The 24,286-nt window shown below is 38.8% G+C and overlaps 1 protein-coding gene across 7 annotated transcripts in view; it reads left to right on the top strand.

The window, feature by feature from the left end:
* TPST1 (tyrosylprotein sulfotransferase 1) overlaps window positions 1–24,286 on the top strand; it is a 167,395-nt gene that overhangs the window by 96,516 nt on the left and 46,593 nt on the right. For all 7 annotated transcript variants that reach the window (XM_027126238.1, XM_027126240.1, XM_027126241.1 and 4 more), the window contains exon 3: window positions 12,834–13,032. In XM_027126238.1, coding sequence (XP_026982039.1) covers window positions 12,834–13,032 — 199 coding nt within the window. The remainder of the gene's footprint in view (window positions 1–12,833; window positions 13,033–24,286) is intronic.

Here is a 24,286-nt window from a genome sequence, read left to right as displayed (position 1 = left end):
GTTATTTAGTAATGTAGTGTTTAGCCTCCATGTGTTTGTGTTTTTTATGTTTTTTTCCCTGTAATTCATTTCTAATCTCATAGCGTTGTGGTCAGAAAAGATGTTTGATATGATTTCAGTTTTCTTAAATTTACTGAGGCTTGATTTGTGACCCAAGATGTGATCTATCCTGGAGAATGTTCCATGCACACTTGAGAAGAAAGTGTAATCTGCTGCTTTTGGTTGGAATGTCCTATAAATATCAATTAAATCTATCTGGTCTGTTGTGTCATTTAAAGCTTCTGTTTTCTTATTTATTTTCATTTTGGATGATCTATCCATTGGTATAAGTGAGGTGTTAAAGTCCCCCACTATTTTTGTGTTACTGTTGATTTCCTCTTTTATAGCTGTTAGCTGTTGCCTTATGTATTAAGGTGCTCCTATGTTGGGTGCATATATATTTATAATTGTTATATCTTCTTCTTGGATTGATCCCTTGATCATTATGTAGTGTCCTTCCTTGTCTCTTGTAGCATCCTTTATTTTAAAGTCTATTTTATCTGATATGAGTATTGCTACTCCAGCTTTCTTTTGATTTCCATTTGCATGGAATATCTTTTTCCATCCCCTCAGTTTCAGTCTGTATGTGTCCCTAGGTCTGAAGTGGGTCTCTTGTAGACAGCATATATATGGGTCTTGTTTTTGTATCCATTCAGCGAGCCTGTGTCTTTTGGTTGGAGCATTTAATCCATTCATGTTTAAGGTAATTATCGATATGTATGTTCCTATTACCATTTTCTTAATTGTTTGGGGTTTGTTTTTGTAGGTCCTTTTCTTCTTTTGTGTTTCCCACTTAGAGGAGTTCCTTTAGCATTTGTTGTAGAACTGGTTTGGTGGTGCTGAATTCTCTTAGGTTTTCCTTGTCTGTAAAGCTTTGATTTCTCCATCGAATCTGAATGAGATCCTTGTTGGGTAGAGTAATCTTGGTTGTAGGTTCTTCCCTTTCATCACTTTAAGTATATCATGCCCCCCCCTCTGGCTTGTAGAGGTTCTGCTGAGAAATCAGCTCTTAACCTTATGGGGTTCCCTTGTATGTTATTTGTCATTTTTCCCTTGTTGCTTTCAATAATGTTTCTTTTTCTTTAATTTTTGCCAATTTGATCACTGTGTGTCTCAGCGTGTTTCTCCTTGGGTTTATCCTGTATGGGACTCTCTGCGCTTCCTGGACTTGGGTGGCTATTTCCTTTCCCATGTAGGGAAGTTTCTGACTATAATCTCTTCACATGTTTTCTTGGGTCCTTTTTCTCTCTCTTCCCCTTCTGGGACCCCTGTAATGTGAATGTTGTTGTGTTTAATGTTGTCCCAGAGATATCTTAGGCTGTCTTCATTTCTTTTCATTCTTTTTTCTTTATTCTGTTCCATGGCAGTGAATTCCACCCTCTGTCTTATGCGTTTTTGGTTGGAATGTCCTTATTCGTTCTTCTGCCTCAGTTATTCTGCTATTGATTCCTTCTAGTGTATTTTTCATTTCAGTTATTGTATTGTTCATCTCGTTTGTTTGTTCTTTAATTCTTCAAGGTCTTTGTTAAACATTTCTTGCATCTTCTCGATCTTTGCCTCCATTCTTTTCCGAGGTCCTGGATCATCTTCACTATCATTATTCTGAATTCTTTTTCTGGAAGGTTGCCTATCTGCACTTCATTTAGTTGTTTGTCTGGGGTTTTATCTTGTTCCTTCATCTGGTATATAGCCCTCTGCCTTGCCCTCTGCCTTTTCCTCTTGTCTGTCTTTCTGTGAGTGTGTTTTTTGTTCCATAGGCTGCAGGATTGTAGTTCTTCTTGCTTCTGGTGGATGAGGCTATCTGAGAGGCTTGTGTAAGTTTCCTGATGGGAGGGACTGGTGGTGGGTAGAGCTGACTGTTGCTCTGGTGGGCAGAGCTCAGTAAAACTTTAATCCGCTTGACTGCTGATGGGTGGGGCTGGGTTCCTTCCCTGTTGGTTGTTTGGCCTGAGGCAACCCAACACTGGAGCCTACCTGGGCTCTTTGGTGGGGCTAATGACAGACTCTGGGAGCGCTCACGCCAAGGAGTACTTCCCAGAACTTCTGCTGCCAGTGTCCTTGTCCCTGTGGTGAACCACAGCCACCCCCCACGTCTGCAGGAGACCCTCCAACACTAGCAGGTAGGTCTGGTTCAGTCTCCCCAGGGGTCACTGCTCATTCCCCTGGGTCCCGATGCGCACACTACTTTGTGTGTGCCCTCCAAGAGTGGAGTCTCCGTTTTCCCCAGTCCTGTCAAAGTCCTGCAGTCAAATCCCACTAGGCTTCAAAGTCTGATTCTCTAGGAATTCCTCCTCCTGTTGCCTGACCCCCAGGTTGGGAAGCCTGACATGGGGCTTGGAACCTTCACTCCAGCGGGGGACTTCTGTGGTATAAGTGTTCTCCAGTCTGTGAGTCACCCACCCAGCGGTTATGGGATTTGATTTTACTGTGATTGTGCCCCTCCTACCGTCTCATTGTGGCTTCTCCTTTGTCTTTGGATGTGGGGTATCTTTTTTGGTGAGTTCCAGTGTCTTCCTGTCAATGATTGTCCAGCAGCTAGTTGTGATTCTGGTGTTCTCACAAGAGGGAGTGAGAGCACATCCTTCTACTCCTCCATCTTGGTTCAGCCTCTCCCTTATGGTTTGAACTTTGTGTTTTGTAAAGAACTCTTTCCTTACCCTTAGGTCAAAAATAGTCTCCCATATTTTTTTCCTAAAACTTGAAAAATTTTCCTTTCATGTTAATCAATCTGGAATTTATTGATCATTATGAAATTTATTTTTTGTGTGTGAGGGTACAGATCATATTTAATTTTTTTCCATATGGATGTCTTGTTCCCCAGAGCTGTTTATGTAATAGTCTCTTTTTCCCTAGCCGCCTGTAGTACCTGCTAGGTTAAATATTAAGTTTCCATATATGCATTTTTCTGTTAGTGAAATATAACATAGTTATACTCTATTTTAATTACTATAGTTTTATGAAATGTTTTAATATCCAGTAGGGCAAGCCTCCTGCTTAGTTCTTCTCTAGGAATGTCTTGGCTATTTTTAGCCCTTTATTCCTCAGTTTTCTATTTAAGCATGATTTATTAATGATTAAATTTACATTGAATTTGTAGGTAATTTTGAGAAGGATGGCTATCATTATATCAATATTAACCTTCCTATCCATAACACAGTATGCTTCTCCATTTACTTAGGTCTTCAACATCTTTTGATGATATTTTATTATGTTCTTCATAAAAGTCTTGTACTTTTGATTAATTTTTGACTACCTTTTTGCTGTTAATGTGAATAATGTGGTTTTTTTCAAATAATTTTTTGTTTGTCTTTGGCCGTACTGCACAGCTGTGGGATCTTAGTTCCCCCACCAGGGATTGAACCCGGCCCCCCACAGTGAAAGCTCCAAGTCCTAACCACTGGACTGCCAGGGAATTCCTCTATATAATTTGTTGTTTTTAAAGTTTCTGTTAGTTGCTCTTGTATCAAAATACAAATGACTTTTGTATATATTTATGTCCTGCAGCTTTCCTAATGTTTTGTGGTTTTGTTTAGGCTAGGACTTATAATAACAAGCAACCTTGTTTTAAAGCAGTGGTTCTCAACTGGGGCCAATTTGCTCTCCTGGGGGACATTTCGCAATGTCTGGAAATATTTTTGGTTGTCACAATGGTGGGGTGGTTGCACTGCTGGCATTTAATAGGTAGAGACCAGGGATGTTGCTAAACATCCTACAGTGCACAAGACAAGCCCCACAACAAAGGATTTATCCAATTAAAATGTAAATAGTGCCAAGGCTGAGAAACCTTAAGATAAGTTTTTTCTTTATTGTGAAAATTTTCAAGTACAAAAATATTCAAAAGAATAGTATATGTATGACCACCAACAATGATCAATATAGGCCAACAGTGTTTCATTTAACTTTCTCCCTTCCCCTACTCTTGAATTATTTTAACGCAAATCCAGGACATTATATCATTCCATCTTTTATTTTTTTTATTTTTGGCCTTGCCGCACGGCTTGCGGGATCTTAGTTCCTCAACCAGGGATTGAACCTGGGCCATTGGCAGTGGGACCACAGAGTCCTAACCACAGCACCGCCAGGGTATTCCCCATTCCATCTTTTAAAAAAATAATTAAATGAATCATTTATTTCATTAAAAGTAGACATTAACAGTTTTAAATCAGACATTTACAAAAAAAAATTCTGATTGTAATCTACATTAAAATTAGCTCCTGTGAAGACATATTCAGTGAGTAAGATAGTTAAGATTTTGGTTTCTTACTGAGATAGTCCTGGATTTGAATCCCAGCTCTGCCTTTTATAAGCAGTATGAGCCTACATAAGTCACTCTGTCACTGAGTCTTGGCTTATTTCTCATTTAAAAGGCTGCATTTAAGAAAAAATTTGGAGCCATTCTTAGAAAGGATACAGATGAAGAAGTACGTAGGACGAGGTCTGGAAGGGTCCCAAGACAGAAGCTTCTGGCCCCATGAAACAAGGGTGCTCCATCCTCCTGACATGTGGATATGTTCACCAACCTGGAAGCTCCTCAAAATGTAGTGACTTTAGTGTTTGCTTAAAATAGCAAACATGTATTTTATCATAGTTTCAGTGGGTTGGGAATATGGGCTTGTCTTAGCTGAGTCTCCAGGCTGCAGTCAAGGCTTAACTGATAGGGGACTGTTTCCCAGATCATGTGGTTTTGGGCAGGATTCAGTTCCTCATGGGTGTTGGATGGAGAACCTCACTTACTTGCCATGAAGCTTTCTCTGTATGGCTAGTCACAACACAGCAGCTGACCTAATCAGAGCAAGCAAATGAGAAGAGCCAGGGAAAGTGAGCAAGACGGAATTCACATCTTCTTAACCTAATCTTCAGGTGACATCCTATCACTTCTGCCATATTCATTAGAAGCAAATCCCTAGGTCTAGCTACAATCAAGGGGAGGAGATTACATAAAGGAATACAGGAGTTGGGAATCTTGGGTACCATTTTATTTTTCAATTTATTTATTATTATTTTTAATATTTTATTTATTTACTTATTTATTTGGTTGCGCTAGGTCTTAGTTGTGTTTTTCCAGTTCCTTAGTTGTGGCCGGTGGGCTCCTTAGTTGCAGCTCGCCAGCTCCTTAGTTGTGGCATGTGAACTCTTAGTTGTGGCATGCATGTGGGATCTAGTTCCCTGACCAGGGATCGAACCTGGGCCCCCTGCATTGGGAGCGTGGAGTCTTAACCACTCTGCCACCAGGGAAGTCCCTCTTGGGTACCATTTTAGAAGCAGCCAATCAGTCTGTTCTCAGGCTGCCAATGACTCATATGCAAAATACATTTCCCCCCTCCCCATGTCCCAAAATTCTCATCCTGTTACAAGCTCAAAGTCCTTCTTCATCTTGCCATCTAAATCAGGTCTAGTTGTGGATGGAGCTTCTAGGTGTAGTTCCTTAAATATAGGTCCTTGAATAGAAAAGATCTATAGCACTAAAGATACAAGTTATGTCCCCACCCCACCCCCAATGCCAGTATACAGTGATGGAACAGGCATAGGACAATAGACATTTAAAATGAAGGCAAATAGGGGGAAGAAAAAGGTGTCATTGGTTCATATCAATTCTGAAATCCATCTGAGAAAATATTAGACATTCTTTGAGCAGGTCTCAGTCAAATGTAAGTAATTTAGGAATTATTTTCTATATCTCTCAGCTCTGCCCTTTGGGCTCTTGAGTGATCCTTCCTTTTTCATGAAAGATGGCACATATTTTGTAGCTATGTGGTTTTATCTGTCTAATTCCTGCCAGAAGAATTTTGGGAATCCAGTGTGTCTTTCCATTTTATACTGTTTCTGTCCCTTTCAGTCCAAGTTGGCAATGTTGCTGCTGATAAACTTCTCAGAAACGTTCTGGGTCCTCTGTAAATCTCACTGGGGTTCATTCCATTTGGATAATAATTTTACCCACAAATCTCTTTGAGATAAACCATTCTTTGCTTTGGGCTCCTGCTGAGATGGCTAAGGGACAATGTGCTTAAGCTTCCTAGAGGCCTTATTGTTAAATTGAGAGGATCTGTGAGGCACACCCTTAATTTGTTTAAAGGACTCTGTGTGACGAATTATTGGGAGCGATTTAGGAGCAACCTACAACAGAGGTTAATTTATCTAATTGAAGTAGTTATATGACATTTTTTCCTCCTTTTAAACTACTAATGTAAGTTACATTAATAGATTTTGTAATGTTGATTTAATCTTGAATTTCTGGAAAAACTCCAACTTAGTGGAGCACTAATTATCATCCGATAATTAGTGCTGGATTTGATATGCTAACTTTTGGTTTAGGATTTTTATATATATTTCATGAGTGATACCTGTAATTTTTATTATTCCTATACTCTATGTCTGGTTTTGATAGGGATAGAGTAGGATAGTTACACAGGTAGTTTTAGAAATCCCACTGGGGATTATAGATAGAGAGGGAGCCTTAGGGAACTTCGGGAGACCACTGTAAGTTTTTGTCTTGTTTTATTTTTGAGACCACTGTAAGTTAATGGTTGAGTCCAGCAAGGTAATGTCCTTAGGACCAAGGACAGGAGTGTAAGGGAAAGATGACATTCCAAAGTAGAAGACCCTCATTATACTGAAATCTGTGATGATTTAACGTATTTTAGTATATGTTACCACCCTTCTGCTGATTTGAATAAACACCATGATAGTCCTAGTTTGACCTTATAGGGTCAAACACTCTCTTGCCTGATGAGGAGGAGGAGCTAATGATGGAAGCCTAACCTCTACTCAAAGAATGAGGAAGAAGGTGGTCGTCTCCCCCTCCCCACTTTCCTTTGACTATAAAAATGTAGCCCGCTTAATTCTTGGGGCAGAGCCCCCTTGTCTGCCTGCTTGTATCCCTCTCAAGTGTCCTATATTAATAAAGCTACTCCTTGCCTATCACTTTGCCTCTTGCTGAATTCCTTCTGTGCTGAGACATAAAGAACCTGAGCCTCAGTAAGTCCTGACACCAGGTTAGTGATTCTAATTAAAAGACCGTGGCTTCAAGTCCCAACCTGGGTTTTGGCTGGGTTCAAGTCCCAGCCTGTGGGTTCAAGTCCCAGTCTGAGGTATGCAGTTTCAGTTTTGTTGCATAGTTATGCTGGCCTTATAAATTACTTAGAGAGTGTTCCCTCCTGTTCTGTGCATCTTTTGATTGTCTTTTCCCTCAATATTGGATCACATTTTCTTGGTTCTCTGTATCTGAGTATTTTTGGAGTTATGTTTTGAGTCTCTGAGTCCTGCTAGAATCCTCTGGTGAATGAAGATTTTTTTGTTGTGGTGGGTAATCAAGCTGGTTAGTTTCTAAACCACAAGTTTGTGTCTCCTTCTGTGAACAGTGTTTCCAGTATCAGTTTAGTTTTCAGACTTTGCTATGTTGCTTTGGGTTTTTCCCATTCACAAATCATTTATGAGTTTGGAGTGTTGGTGGCAGTTTATTTCATAGTTTAATTCTCAAAGCCTTTGCTGTGCTTCCTTCAGTCTCTCCCAGGTGTGAGTTGGAAGTTGTGCTGATTCATATGCAAAATTATGGGAAATGTTCTCTGGCTCTCTCTCTTTTTTTTTTTTTTCAGTTTATTTTTTTCTTTTTATATAATATCTTTTTAACAAAGTTCACTTTTTTTTAACATCTTTATTGGAGTATAATTGCTTTACAATGGTGTGCTAGTTTCTGCTTTATAACAAAGTGAATCAGTTATACATATACATATGTTCCCATATCTCTTCCCTCTTGCGTCTCCCTCCCTCCCATCCTCCCTATCCCACCCCTCTAGGTGGTCATAAAGCACCGAGCTGATCTCCCTGTGCTATGCGGCTGCTTCCCACTAGCTATCTGTTTTACGTTTGGTAGTGTATATATGTCCATGCCACTCTCTCACTTTGTCACAGCTTACCCTTCCCCCTCCCCATATCCTCAAGTCCATTCTCTAGTAGGCCTGTGTCTTTATTCCCATCTTGTCGGGCTCTCTCTTTCCCTTGATTTCTGCCTAACACTCCCTGGCTCCCAGAGGCTACATTTCTTGTTATTCTGGCCAGAAATATGGCTTTCACTCAGCGTTTTAGCTGCCTGCACCATCACTATGCATTTCTGCGTGCTGGGTGCCACGATTAGGGCAAAGAGGTGAGAGAAAACTGTCAAAAATAATGAGGATGTTTCTTATAATACTCTTTAGACTCCAGTGGTCCCTTTTCCCAATTATATTTTGCCTAAAAGATGGGGTTTTATTCAGTTTTTGCTGCTTACATTTGTGCATAGTATGGACATAGGATTTTTATTTTATTCTAAGATTTATTTGAAAAAGTCTTTAATTTTTGGAAGATTATTTTTGTTCTATTCAGTCTGGGTTGGCAGTAATTTTCTCTTGTACTTTGAAGGTATTATTCCACTGTCCACTAGTTGTAGTTGTTGTTGTTGAGAAATCTGCAGTCAGTCTAATTTTCAGTCCCTTTTCTATATGCCATTTAACGTTCATCTTTTGTGTTCTGTGTTTTTACTTTAAGAATCCCTGCTTCCACTGTAGGGGGCGCGGGTTCAATCCCTGGTCCAGGAACTAAGATCCCACATGCTGTGTAGCCAAAAAGAAAAGACCCTTTTTGGGACTTCCCTGGTGGTCCAGTGGTTAAGGCTCTGTGCTCCCAGTGCAGGGGGCATGGGTTCAATCCCTGGTTGGAGAACTAAGATCCTGCATGCTGCATGGCATGGCCAAAGAAACAAACAAACAAACAAACCACTTTGTGACATAGAAATTTGAATTCCATATAATTTTCATGTGTTTAAAATATTATTCTTTTGATTTTTTAAAAAAAACTTTTAAAAATGTAAAGCCATTCTTAGCTTGAAGGCCAGACAAAAGCAGGCAGTAGGACTGGATTTGGCCTGTGACCCATAGATTACTAATCTTTACCTTAGCTACTTGGTAACTTACGCTGACTCATGTCAGACCCTAGGAGAGGAATGACCTAGTTCTGTCATCTGCATTGCCATAATATGGTTTCTAACCTCTGTCATGACATTTATCATGCTGCATATTAATCATGTGTATGCTTATCTCTCTTATTGGACTCTGAGCTTCTTGAGAGGAAGACCATGACCTAGTCATGCCATCTTTGCATACTTAGTATCTAACACTTGACCTGACCCATAGTGGGTGTTCAAAAAATATTTAATATGAATTTTATGCTCAATCAATATAAAATGCCATTACTGCTGCCTTAAAGAGAAACACCTGAGTGATACGCAGTATACCTTCCCAAGTTCTTCCCCCTAAGGAGTCCATGGCAACTGCATTTGCTACTAGTGAATCTTGTGACTCAGTGGTTACGTAAAAAAAAGACTTTTCATTTTAGAATTCTCTTTCAGAGAAGAGATGGTTGAACTTTATCTTTAAATCAATCATCATGATAAATAATGGCTTTCATTTTTCTTCTGAACCGGTGCTATATTCTGGATGCAAAAATAATACTAGCTATTGTTTACTGAGCACATACTACATTTCAGTCTCTTAGTCAACTCTAATTTTCCTTTAGACTTTTGGTAACTTCCTTACTACTATCAATTTACCTCTTTTCCTTTGTTCCCTACATCTGAAACAAAACTAAGCAACAATACTTATGCTTTTCCTCCATGCTATTGTAATGAATGAAAACACGGTCCATTCAGTCCTTCAAGTCAAATACGAATTCATCTAGACTCCTTTCTCTCCTCCCCATATCTAATTGACCACTAAGTCTGATCAATTAAAAACAAATCTATGGGGTCTTCCCTGGTGGCACAGTGGTTAAGAATCCACCTGCCAATGCAGGGGACACGGGTTCAAGCCCTGGTCCAGGAAGATCCCACATGCCGCGGAGCAACTAAGCCCGTGTGCCACAACTACTGAGCCCGCGTGCCTAGAGCCCGTGCTCCACAACAAGAGAAGCCACTGCAATGAGAATCCCGCGTACCACAATGAAGAGTAGCCCCTGCTCACCACAACTACTAGAGAAAGCTCACGAAAATCCAATGTAGCCAAAAATAAATAAATTTATTAAAAAAAAAACAAATCGATGGAGGTTTTTTCTTTCCATCTCTATGTCATTTGCTGTAGTTGGAGCTTTAATCATTTCTCAATTCTTTCAATATATAGTTGAACGTCTTTACTGGTTTTTCTGACCCCGGTTACCCCATCCTTCAATCTTCTCTTCCCATAGTTTTCAACATTGAATGCAGATAAGAACAATCTAGTCTTGTCAGTCCTGTGATTAAAACCCTTCTATCATTACCAACTTCTCAGTCACGACATATGAGACCCTATGTGTGACTTCAGTGCTTAACACAGATGTTTCAGAATTCAAAATTTTTGGATTTTAGAAAGGTCATATGATGTACATAACACATATTATATAACATCCTCTGTTTGTTCTGGGTCAACACGCTATAATCAAGGACATCAGTATTTCTGCATTAAAGAGTATGATTGTTTATGCCAAGAAGAATAAAGACTTTAAATAGATTCCTATCAGTTCAGGTTATGTTTTGCTGCCACATGAGTTACAGGAAAATGTTTAGTTTTTGGATTTCAGAATTTGGGACAAGAGATCGTGACCCTATAGATATCCAGTGGTCTGCTGGAGCTGGATTGTGCCAGCTACAGTGAACCCATTTTTGTGCATCTCTTCTCAACTCTGTGGTCAATGACATCATGTTGGTAGCTTGAAATCATCCATGGTGGGAGTATTTACACCATTGGTCATCAGTAAATGCTACAAATTATGACCTTTCCCTTCTCAGAGATCAGGTTGTAAAGTGTTACCGGCACAGCCCTGTATATACCTATTACATGTGTAGTATGTTATCACTGTGGCAAAACCACTTAGTCTATGCAGTATAGAACAAGAGGCCAAAGTTTTCAGGGAAGCGTAGAATGTAAAAATCAAGATGTGATTTGACGTCAGTAGGACAGCAGTAAGAGAAACTGGATAAAACAGATGCTTTGGAGTCAGACAGGTTCAGTAGGTTCAAATTCTAACTCCATTATTTCCAGACTGTGTGACTTTGGATAAATCACTTATGGGTCTCAGTTAACACAGTTGAAAAATAGGGACTGATAATATTTCTCTTAAGGTTGTTTCAAGGATTAAAGTAGATATCATATGCAAAGTACCTGACATAGAATGAACAGAAATTATTTTTTTACTATAAAGCATTTTTTTCTTGAGATGTTTATCTCTACAGATGTGACTCCCATTCTCTAATGTTCCTAGTGCACCCACAGTAAATATGCAGTTCAGCGCTTGGATGTTCTCTAGTTATTTCATTTTTTTTTTATAAAGTATGTTTGGTTATATACTAGATATTTTTATTTTCTTTTTATTTATTTACTTGGCTATGTCAGGTCTTAGTTGTGGCACGTGGGATCTTTCGTTGCAGTGTGTGGGCTCCTCTCTAGTTGTGGCACATGGGCTCTAGAGCGCAGGCTCAGTTGTTGCGGTGCGTGGGCTTAGTTGCTCCGTGGCATGTGGGATCTTCCCAGACCGGGGATCGAGCCTGTGTTCCCTGCATTGGCAGGCGGATTCTTAACCACTGCGCCACCAGGGAAGTCCTCTCTTGTGTATTTTTTAAGGAGTGGAGCCCCTTTGAGGGATTCTTCATCAGATAATGGTTATCTGCAGCGAGAGATCGAAAACTTAAAGAAAAAGATCTTTTTAACCTTTTATTAGAATAGTGTGTTTGAATGACTTCTAATGTATTATGATATAAAACTCTCTTAGGTACTTTTGTTTGAATGTCATTTGGCCAAAATCTGCTAGTTCAGATCCAATTTCAATCTAGATGTCATTTTAGATTATATTTTACCCTAAGATTATGAGTTATTTAGTCAAATATAGTGTCACTATAAGCTTAAAGTAAATTTCTAGGTCAAGAGGTAGAACACATTTATTTTGTAATATCAAAAGTCATAAATAGCACTCCTTTTTCTTCCTTAGAAAATAGGGTTCTTTAGGAAATCAACAGAAAAATAGGACAAATGAATATTTTGCAGTCTTAGTGGATTATGGTTGACTATTTTCCCCCCAATATTTTATTATGAAAAATTTCAAACATATAAAGAACTGAAAGAATTATACCCACTAGCTACAATTAACATTTTGCTGTATTTGCTTTATCACATAATCTGTCCATCTTTATGTTCCTCTAGTCATCATTCATCAAGCCATCTTATTTACTTGTGGTTTTTATTTTTATGTATTTCAAGTAAGTTGACGAGCTGTTTTTCTAAGCAGTCTTATCTTTGTTATGTTTTTCTGAATGTTGTAATTAAAATGTCAGTACATTCTGTGCAGATGTTTTCACCTGACCGTTTTTCCTATTTCTAGGAATCTGAGGTTGCCAATAATTGCTGTCAGATTGAGAACATTAAAAAAAAAAGTCTAGTAAGTAATGTCAAGCCTGAAAAATACACTCTTTCTCAATAGCTTTTATAATCTGAAGACTTGTAATTTTTAGAGTCATCAAAAATAATTTCCAGGGGCTTCCCTGGTGGCGCAGTGGTTGAGAGTCCGCCTGCCGATGCAGGGGACACGGGTTCGTGCCCCGGTCCGGGAAGATCCCACACGCCGCGGAGCGGCTAGGCCCGTGAGCCATGGCCGCTGAGCCTGCGCGTCCGGAGCCTGTGCTCCGCAACGGGAGAGGCCACAACAGTGAGAGGCCTGCGTACCGCAAAAAAAAAAAATATGTTTCCAGTACTGTTTTCAGTATTCTAAATACATGTTTATTCACCTTATATTGTTTTCAGAGTGGAGAGATCTACAGACCAGGTCATCAAGCCAGTCAATGTGGGAGCTCTATCAAAATGGGTTGGGAAGATACCTCCAGATGTTTTACAAGACATGGCGGTGATTGCACCCATGCTTGCCAAACTTGGATATGACCCGTATGCCAATCCACCTAACTATGGAAAACCTGATCCCAAAATCCTTGAAAACACTAGAAGGGTAAGTGAGATTTTTAAAGTGAATTGAGAAAACTGGGTATGGAATTTGGGTCCTAAAAAGTTTTTTCTTATTTTGTTCCTTGCTTTTTTATGATCAGAAAATTATTTTAAATTAGAAAAATCCTATTTGTAAAATGCTTTATCATCAGAAATCTTCCACTGCATTTTAAGGATAACTGTGGCTCTTTCCAGGGACTATAGGGACAATTCTTTAATCTCTTTTTCCCAATTTCTAAGAATGGTGCTTACTGTTGGGGAGATTTATTCTCATAGCTGATTATCATAAATTTGCATAAACACCAGAATTATTAGTGACCTCACTTACTTCTAGTTTCTTTTTACTTTGAATCTAATGGCTACTTTACTTTTAAACCTTTGTTTAGATGAGGCATGATTTCTTGATACTTGAAAACTAAACATTGGCTACATGAGAAGAATTATTACATAGGTACAATAAACAACCCTCTGATTGAGAGAAAGTTACTATTAAAGTGTAGTTACAACTACTTCTTTTATAAGTTATGCTCACATCTTTATAATCCTATTTGAGAAAAGCTGAAAACTCAAAAAATGTGAATATATACCTTACCTGTATAATCTATTTCAAATCATACCTTAATGTATTTTTTATTGTAAAATTTAAATAACAAAATTTACCATTTTAACAATTTATAAGTGTATAGTCCAGTATATTTGTATTGTTGTAGAACTGTCACCACCATCCATCTCCAGACCTTTTTTCATCTTTTCAAACTGAAACTACATAATCATTACCCATTCCCCCTTCCTCTAGCCCCTGGCAACCACAGTTCTACTTTCTGTCTATAGATGTGGTATTTTTTGAAACTACAGTTTAAATAAGACAACCGTGTTAGCGTAAGTTCACTGTTAGGCTGTTGGATTTCAAGATTAAAATTCCTTGCCTTTCTCTGGTATGTTTTTTGTTTTGTTTTGTTTTGTTTTTTACGGTACGTGGGCCTCTCACTGTCGTGGCCTCTCCCGTTGCGGAGCACAGGCTCCAGACGCACAGGTTCAGCGGCCATGGCTCACTGGCCCAGCCGCTCCGTGGTGTGTGGGATCTTCCCAGACTGGGGCACGAACCTGCGTCCCCTGCATTGGCAGGCGGACTCTCAACCACTGTGCCACCAGGGAAGCCCTGGTATTTTTTTTTTTATGTCAGCTTCCTCTCCTCCCCACAACCTTATAATATATCATCTCTTTATTCTGTTCTTCTGTTGATACCTTTAATCGAAAAACAGACTTATATTTCATGAGGCTGATTTCCATCTGGATTTTTTACACTTAGATATTACTTTTGTTTTCTTTTTTCAAGTCATTAGTGGCTATATACGAAGAGCTATTTTCTTATAAACCATCATATATGGAGGCAGATTTTTTTTTTATTTTTAAAATAATCTTAATCCTTTTTATATTTTTCATACATACAAGCATTATTATAAAACTATAAACTTAGGGGCTTCCCTGGTGGCACAGTGGTTGAGAGTCCGCCTGCCGATGCAGGGGACACGGGTTCATGCCCCAGTCCAGGAAGATCTCACATGCCGCGGAACGGCTGGGCCCGTGAGCTGTGGCCGCTGAACCTGCGCGTCCGGAGCCTGTGCTCCGCAACGGGAGAGACCACAACAGTGAGAGGCCCGCATACCGTAAAAAAAAAAATATATATATATATATAAACTTAGTTTATAAAACTTATAAAATTAAAAAGATAAGAGAATAAAATTCACCTATAATGTTACCACCCCGACAAATACCATTTTTAGCATTTTGATGGATTTCTCTTTCTTCTTTGCATGTTGTTAAACAAAGGTAAGAATACTTGTCTTACATCTCACTTTTGCACACACACAATCTTGTATTCAGCCCTTTCCATTTAATATTCATGAGCATTTTCTCATTGTGTACATGATTTTTAAACATAATTTTTCATGGTTGTATAAATAAATCATTTTATGAGCCACCTTAAATCCTTTATGAAACACAGTAGTAAGTGAATGAATGAATGAACAAACAAATAAAATGTTTCCCTAGTATATGTTCTATAATTTATTTTACCATTTTTCTTTTGCTGTTTACAATTTTCTGTTTGACAGATAGTGCTACAGTGAACATCTTTGCACATACTACATTTTAGTGGGGTTTTTTTTAGGGCTAGACTAATGAAAGTGGAATTAAACCACGTCAAAATATCTGAAATTTTTTTAAGGTGCATGATATATGTTGATATTTTTTTTTTATTCTTTTGAACTACCAGCATAATATAGGTAATTTTATTTTAGATATTTGCTAATTTTAATAGGTTTCATTGATTAATATAATTGAACATTTTCCAGTTATTACCTATATGTATATATTCTTTTACAAAACATTTAAGTTTGAAAAAAGTTCTATATGTGTTAAAGTTTTGTGAATTACATTCTGCTAAAGGCGAAGTATACAGTGCATTATCATAGTCCTTTTAATCTCTTGGTAATTGGTAATTCATGGCTTTCTCCTTTGTACAATACTGAAATGGTTTTTATAAACCAAGGTACATGTGTAAGTGATATTTAGAGGTTCCCCAAGTAGTAGACATTATAGTTTTCCTACATGTGAGTTGACCAGCTAGATTATTCTTGGCTTGCTTGAGTGGTTAAGTAGGGAAGAATGCTGTGGTTTGAATCCTTGTGACTAGAGAATTTGTTTCATACACATTTGTGGCTTTTGAAAGAGTTTCAAAATGCACCCTGGAAAAAACCTTCCCACCATCTTTGTCTACCTCTAAAGTGACATATGATTTTGAGGAAAAAAAGGTAAAGTGTGAACTATAATTGCATTTTTGAGCACTTTGTGATAATGCATACAAGCTGACATCCTTGTTTTGTGGGGTTGGATTATATATTTTCAGAGCTTTTTGCCTGTAAAAACTCAGATGCTAATATATCCAGCATTGATGATCATGAAGTTTCATAAAGTAATGCTTAAAAAGTGATCTTCGATTGTCAGCTGTGACATGAGATGGACTCCAGAGAAAGAAGGTGGCTGCGGAGATTGTGCCCTTTATTTATGGGATGGGAGTGGGGAAGAAATTCACGTTTTGACTGGGAATATAGAATCCAAAGCTCTAGGCCTAAAAATTCTAGTTTTCATACAATTTTGGGTAATCTAGAAGTACTGGTGTCTGAGTCAGTGTATTTTGGGGACGTGTTGCCCAATCTTGAATAGAAAATCATGTGCTTCATGGTTGCTGTGACTCAGATGGTAAATTGGAAATGAAATGCTAACATATTCCATACCTTTCCCACCATGGTCTCTAATCCCACAATTGTAGCACATTTTAGTAAGGAGTGCCCTCTAGGTTACATTCTAGCCATCTCCCTCCCGCATAGGTTTTTAATAATTTTAGAGTTAAAGACCTTTGAGAATCTGCTGAAATTTATGGATCCCTATCTGAGAAGTGCAGACACATACATACACAGAATTTTACCCACAATTTCAGTGGATTCATAGATGCCCCTAAAGCCTGTCAGATTAGGGACTTCTGTTCTATAGTCTCCTTACGCTCATCCACTCATGTGATTTTGATTACAACCTATTTGCTGATGATCATAAATCTTTATCTCCTACTGGGTCTCTTTCCTGAGCCCTAGGCTCATTTTTTTCCACCTGCTTTCTGTATCTCTCCACTTGGATATTCACAAAGACCTCAAACTCAATGTCAAATGAACTTATTGTCCAAAGTTGTTCCTGGATAGGCAGAAGCTAGATGGATTGTTCACTAAACTGAGCAAGAATCTAGAATAGGGGTGGGATGAGGCTGTGTTTATCTATATTTGCATTGTCTATGAGCCAGTGAGCAGGTATGAGGAGCAGAGTCCTCAGGACACGTGGGTCAAGCCAAAAAACAGTTCAAAGACCTGGTTACTAAACCTGGAGAGTGAGCTGAAAAGCAGATCCAAGTGTGAATGGAATATCCAGTTGAAAACCAGACTAGACAGTACTAAAGAAGAGCAAATAATCAAATGGAAAAGCACGTATCAGTGTGCAGAACCCACAGAGCAAACAAGAACGAACTTGAATATTAATTAAGTGAGCTGGGAGGGGGAGTTGGGTTATATCCCTGAGCCAAACAGTAAGAAGCTGCAGCAGTTAGAATTGATGTTCTTGCATTAAGGGGAGAGCCTGTAATGCACACCTGTGTTTTCTAGTTCCTGTACCCATCAGAAACTGCTTCTCCCTGTTTTTCCTGTCTCCATACGTAGCATTCCTATTTGTCTAGTCATCAAAGTTAGTTAGGATTAACTAGCTTTGCAGATCACGTGTAATTAATTGGTCACCAAGTCCCCTTGGTTCTGCATTTGAAAATATCTTGATTCAATCCTATTTCAGGTACCTTAATTCAGTTTCTCCTCATTTTTTACATGAATTATGGTTTATTCCCCTTTGTGTTATGTGAGTGTGTTCAGTCATTCTTCTGCTACATTTTTAAAATATTCAATGAAAGTTATTTTTTAAAAGTTCAAATGTGAATGTATTATATCTGAATGTATCATTCCCTTGCGTAAACCTTGAATAGCTCCACTAGTACTATAGGATAGAGCCCAGACTTCTTAGAATGGCATGTACTTTTCAGGTCTTTGGAGATTTTCTGGTGATCTTTTTATTGTTTGTTTCTAGGTTAATTCCTTTACGATTAGAGAACTACTCAGTGTGGTTTCAGTCCTTTGAAATATATTGAAAATTGCCTTATGGCCAGCATATGTTCTCACATGTCACTTGATAGGATGTGTATTCTGCAGCTGTTGCAGAATTCTATAAATATCAATTAAGTCATGTTGTTTCACAGTGTTGCTCAAATCTTCTAATTCTTATTGGTAGGGGGTGTCTAATTTTATCAATTTTGGAAAAAGATTATTTTTTATTTCTGTTAATTTTGCTTCATGTGTTTTGAATCAGTATTATTAGGAGCAAACCCTTTTATATATTCTTGAGGAATTAACTCATCATTATGAAGTGTCTCTCATCATCTCTGATGTTTCTCTCTGGAAGTCTAGTTTGTCTGACGTAAACATAGCCACTTCGTTGTTTTTATGCATACAGTGTACATGGTATATTTTTTCCATCCTGTTACTCTTAATCTGTGTCTTTATATTTAAAGTATGTTGCTGATAAGTGGATATAGCTGGTCTTGTTTGTTAAACTCATAATCTCTGACTTTAAATGGACTAGTTAATCTACTTACATGTAACGTTATTACTCACCTGTTTGGGTTTAAATCTACCACCTTGCTGTTTGTTTTCTATTTAGATGTCTGTCTTTGTCCCTTTCTTTCTTTTTTCCTGCCTTCTTTTGCATCAGTCTAGTTTGTTTAAGTATTTCATTTTATCTCCACTATTGGCTCTTAGCTACCCTTGTTAGCTATACCTCTTTTTTTATTTGTTTGTTATGGTAGTTGCTCTCTGACAAGAGCTGCAAACTTTTCTGTGGGCCACAAATGGTCTTTTTCATCTTTTCTGAAGACTCAGATTTTCATCTGGAATCATTTCTTTTTACCCTGATGAAATTCTTTTAGGATTTCTTATAGTAAGGGTATGCTGGCTACTAATTCTCTCAGCTTTTGTTTATCTGAAAATGTCATTATTTCTCCGTTATATGAGAATATTTTGCTGAGTATAGAGTTCTAGGTTGACAGGTTTTTGGGTTTCGTTTGTTTGTTTTACTTTCAGCACTCAGAATATGTTATTTTATTGGCTTTCATTGTTTTTATGGGAAGTCAGCTAAAATTCTTATGAATGTAATAGTTTTTTGGGTTTGTTTTGGGGGGAGCTGCTAATAAGACTTTCCTCTTATCTCCAGTTTTTAGCAGTTTGACTAAAATGTGCCAAATTCACTGATCGTCTCTTTTGCCATCTGTAGTCTGGGCCTCAGGTTTGATTTGTTTTTAATTAACCTATCTTTGAATTCATTGCTCCTTTCTTCTTCTGTGTCTGGTCTGCCATTAATCCCATCCAGTAACTTCATTTCAGATAGTTTATTTTTCAGCTTTAGAATTTCTGTTTCTCTGCTGGAATCCTCCATCTCTCCACCCATTCTGTTCATCTTTTGCTCTAAATTCTTATTTATTTATTCATTTATTTATTTTTGGCTGTGTTGGGTCTTCATTGCTGTGTGTGGGCTTTCTCTAGTTTTGACAAGCGGGGGCTACTCTTCGTTGCGGTGCAAGGACTTCTCGTTGTGGTGGCTTCTCTTGTTGTGGCTCATGGGCCCTAGAGCGCAGGCTCAGTAGTTGTGGCGCATGGGTTTACTTGCTCTGTGGCATGTGGGATCTTCCCGGACCAGGGATTGAACCTGTGTCCCCTGCATTAGCAGGTAGATTCTTAACCACTGTGCCACCAGGGAAGTCCCTAAATTCTTTTAACATATTTATAATAATTATTTTAAAGTACTTATACATGGGTCTCTCTTTTGGCCTTTTTTCTTAATTATGAGTTATACTTATTTGCTTCTTCACATGTCTTAGAAGTTTTGATTTCATACTGCACCTTTTGTATAAAAGAAGAGTAGAGAGTAACCTAGATAATATTTTTGATTTATTTTTCCCAGAGAGGGCATATTCTTTTTTCTGTCAGGCAGCTAGGGTAATTGGCTGATCATTCAAATTTCAGTGTGTCAGGCCGAGCTGTGGCTGAGCAACAGTTTTATTTAGTTTACTTCTGGATTTAAATGAGATTATGGAGATTTGACCTTTAGCCCAACCCACAGTTTCCTGTGTGCTGTAGAAAAAAAGTTGATTTCTTTGACTTTTTAAAAATAACAGCTGGCAGGGAGTTGGGTTGAAGCTTAAATTAATTTATTTCACCTCTGGATGGTAACTGCAGCAGGGCCCTGGAAGCTAAGGACCACACAAGACTGGGCGATCTCGGACTTCCCTGGTGGTGCAGTGGTTAAGAATCTGCCTGCCAATGCAGGGGACACGGGTTCAAGCCCTGGTCCGGGAAGATCCCACATGCCGCGGAGCAACTAAGCCCGTGCGCCACCACTACTGAAGCCCGCATGCCCTAGAGCCCATGCTCCACAACAAGAGAAGCCACTGCAATGAGAAGCCTGCGCACCGCAACGAAGAGTAGCCCCCACTCGCCACAACTAGAGAAAGCCCGTGCACAGCAATGAAGACCCAATGCAACCAAAAATAAATAAATAAATTTATTTTAAAAAAAGATTGGGCGATCTCTCCTTTCTAGCTCTGCTCCCACTGTTACTTAACAAAAGGCCCTTGGGGTACAATCGTTAGACCAAGAGATTTATTTTTACACCTGGGGCTCTTATAGATTTGGATCCATCATACCAGTCCACACTGCCACTAAGAGTTCAGCTTCTTTTTGTCTCATCAGCAAAATCTTTCACCTCTGGTAGGCCTGCTTTTCTGCCTACCTATATGCAGACTAGGCAGTTGATTCAAGGTAGAAAGGGGCTCTTTGCTCACCTTTGAAGAACTCATCCTTCTCTGGAATTGGGTTCATTTAGACTTCTTTGCATCCACTGCTTTTTGATGGCTCTAAAGAATAGTATGAAGTTTAGTTTATCTGGTGTTTTCTGATTGTTTTGATGAGAGTGGTGGTCTTTTGAGACCTCCTGCTTCGTAACCATAATGGAACTCAGAATAGCATTAAGATTCTTTGTCTTCTGCTTTCAACCTTCCTTTTCAACCTTATCTCGTTTTATCCTTCTAATCACACCCCACTACCTGCCTTTCATTCTTTTGGCACATTTGTATACCTCTGTACCTTTGCACTTACTCTTCTTCCTGCCTTGATCATCTTGCTTCTCTTCTTCATTTTACAACTTTGTCCTTTAAGACTCAGCTCAAATGACACCTCTTCTGTGCCACAGATCCTTCTACTATACTTCGTGCCTGCCTTTACTCTTGCAGTTATCACACTATATTATGATTGTTTATATTATATGTTGCTTCTTTTATACTAAGGACTTTTCAAAGGCAAGGACCACATATGCATTTTGTATCCTGAGCACCAAACTTAATACTTGAGAATTAGTAGGTGTTTAATAAAATGATTTTTATTAGCAAAATAAATCTTAGACATAGGAACAAGAATATTTCTTCAACCAAAAATACTGTATCCTGATATGAAGCTCTTGCAGACAATATTTGAAGTTATGGCCCAGTTCATAGGTATTCTACCTTATGTGAGAAATGCTCCATCACCCAGAAGTGAGCTCCAGTGGCTACGGCAGTACTTTATTACTGTATCAGTCTGCATTCAGTTGGGGAAAGAGAGCTACTGTAAGTATTATAGGAGTGAGGGGTTTAATATGTTAATTATGGCTTACACAGATGTGGGAGAACTGGAGAACTGAGGGTCTGGAAAATTTTTATCATACACTGGACATTTTATATAAAAGAAGAATAGAGAATGAACTGATAAATCTGTCATAGAAAGATTAGGAAAATAGGCATTAATGATTTAAGCCTGAGGTGGGTGGAAAGCCAGAGTTTGCAGAGAAGCCCTCAAAACTGCATCTAGCTGTCAGAGTGGGACCTCAGTAAGGGAGCCTAAGGAAGGACCTGTGAGGCATGCCATGGGGATGAAGTGGGAGCTTTAGGAGAGGTCTGTGGAAGCACTGCGTGTCTTGAGAATAATGGCTTCTGCTTCATTTCCATTTTATAAATCCCTTCCATAAAAGAGAAAATCATATTTTCTCTTATTGGCAGCCTTTTACGCAGAACCACACAGGGAAGGGAATTATGGGAGACTTAATTTTCTGCCTTAGACAAAAGTAGTTGGTGGTACCAGTTGACCACGGACAGTCCAGCACAGTTCATCTCTTTGCCAGCCTGACATACATATGTTCCCATTTTAACCCTATTTAACTTCCAAATAAAGATAATGACATTAGGCTTCCCTGGTGGCGCAGTGGTTGAGAGTCCGCCTGCCGATGCAGGGGACACGGGTTCGTGCCCCGGTCCGGGAAGATCCCACATGCCGCGGAGTGGTTGGGCCTGTGAGCCATGGCCTCTGAGCCTGCGTGTCCGGAGCCTGTGTTCCGCAACGGGAGAGGCCACAACAGTGAGAGGCCCGCGTACCGCAAAAAAAAAAAAAAAAAAGATAATGACATTGTACTTCCACCTTACATGATGCAATGATCCCTTACAAAACTAAAAGCATACTAACCATCTCTCCAAAAGAGGGGACTCTGTGTTACACATTGCACTTTATTCATTTCTGGGTGATATTTATTTACTCCCCTAGCTGAGTCACATTCCGTCTTTGATATCCTGAAACCTAAATACTGAGATATAGAGTCAGCCCTAAGTGACACACCTTATATTAGAGCGTATGGGAATGGTAAAGGGAGGGGAAAAAAAAGAAATAGTTAATCTATTCAGGTATATTCATAACAAAGCAGGAAGAATATAACACTATTGCAGTCCTCATTTCTGCACCTGCCACATGATCATGGATGGTATTTGTAATTTCTTTCTTTCTCTAGCTATTTCATATTCCATTTGCCCTCATTAACCATGTTGGTTGTATGGTGACCCAAACCTTCATTCTAAAAGCATGTGTGCCAATAATGGTCATGCCTATATTGTTTCCTGTAATTTTCCATTAACTTTCCATTGTAAGCAAGTGTAATAGCGTATCTTCTGGGTTCTAAGAAATGTCTTTCCTTCCTCCATTGTGTATTTCATTTATTTCTTTTAATTTATTTTATTTTTGGCTGCCTTGGATCTTCGCCACTGCACATGGGCCCTCTCTAGCTGCGGTGAGCAGGGGCCACTCCTTGCTGCAGTGCGCAGGCCTCTCACTGCGATGGCTTCTCTTGTTGCGGAGCACAGGCTCTAGGTGCATGGGCTTCAATAGTTGCGGCACGCAGGCTCAGTAGTTGTGGCACAGGGGCTTAGTTGCTCCACAGGATGTGGGATCTTCCCAGACCAGGGATCGAAACCGTGTCCCCTGCATTGGCAGGTGGATTCTCAACTACTGCGCCACCAGGGAATCCCCCCTCCATTGTGTATTTAAAATCCCATTTCCTAAGACTATACTTTCAGGGATCAACCAAAATTACTCTACCCAGCAAGGATCTCACTTAGATTTGACAGAGAAATTAAAACCTTACAGACAAGCAAAAGCTAAGAGAACTCAGCACCACCAAACCAGCTTTACAACAAATGCTAAAGGAACTTCTCTAGGCAGGAAACACAAGAGAAGGAAAAACTTACAATAAAAAACCCAAAACAATTAATAAAATGGTAATAGGAACATACATATCGATAATTACCTTATATGTAAATGGATTAAATGCTCCAACCAAAAGACATAGACTGGCTGAATGGATACAAAAACAAGACCCTTATATATGCTGTCTACAAGAGACCCACTTCAGACCTTGGGACACATACAGACTGAAAGTGAGGGGATGGAAAAAGATATTCCATGCAAATGGAAATCAAAAGAAAGCTGGAGTAGCAATTCTCATATCAGACAAAATAGACTTTAAAACAAAGACTATTACAAGAGACAAAGAAGGACACTACATAATGATCAAGGGATCAATCCAAGAAGAAGATATAACAATTGTAAATATTTGTGCACCCAACATAGGAGCACCTCAATATATAAGGCAAATACTAACAACCATAAAAGGGGAAATCGACAGTAACACATTCATAGTAGGGGACTTTAACACCCCCCACTTTCACCAATGGACAGATCATCCAAAATGAAAATAAATAAGGAAACAAGCTTTAAATGATATATTAAACAAGATGGACTTAATTGATATTTATAGGACATTCCATCCAAAAACAACAGAATACACATTCTTCTCAAGTGCTCATGGAACATTCTCCAGGATAGATCATATCTTGGGTCACAAATCAAGCCTTGGTAAATTTAAGAAAATTGACATCATATCAGGTATCTTTTCCGACCACAACGCTATGAGACTAGATATCAATTCCAGGAAAAAATCTGTAAAAATACAAACACATGGAGGCTAAACAATACACTGCTTAATAACGAAGAGATCACTGAAGAAATCAAAGAGGAAATTAAAAAATACCTAGAAGCAAATGACAATGAAAACACGATGACCCAAAGCCTATGGGATGCAGCAAAAGCAGTTCTAAGAGGGAAGTTTATAGCAATACAATCCTACCTTAAGAAACAAGAAACATCTCAAATAAACAACCTAACCTTACACCTAAAGCAATTAGAGAAAGAAGGACAAAACCC

Source organism: Aethalodelphis obliquidens, unplaced genomic scaffold (assembly GCF_003676395.1).
Source record: "Aethalodelphis obliquidens isolate GAN/ISIS:26980383/991018 unplaced genomic scaffold, ASM367639v1 scaffold30, whole genome shotgun sequence".
NCBI classification, from domain to species: Eukaryota; Metazoa; Chordata; class Mammalia; order Artiodactyla; family Delphinidae; genus Aethalodelphis; species Aethalodelphis obliquidens.
The sequence above is the reverse complement of the archived record's forward strand: the minus strand, read 5'-3'. Positions and strand labels throughout refer to the sequence as shown.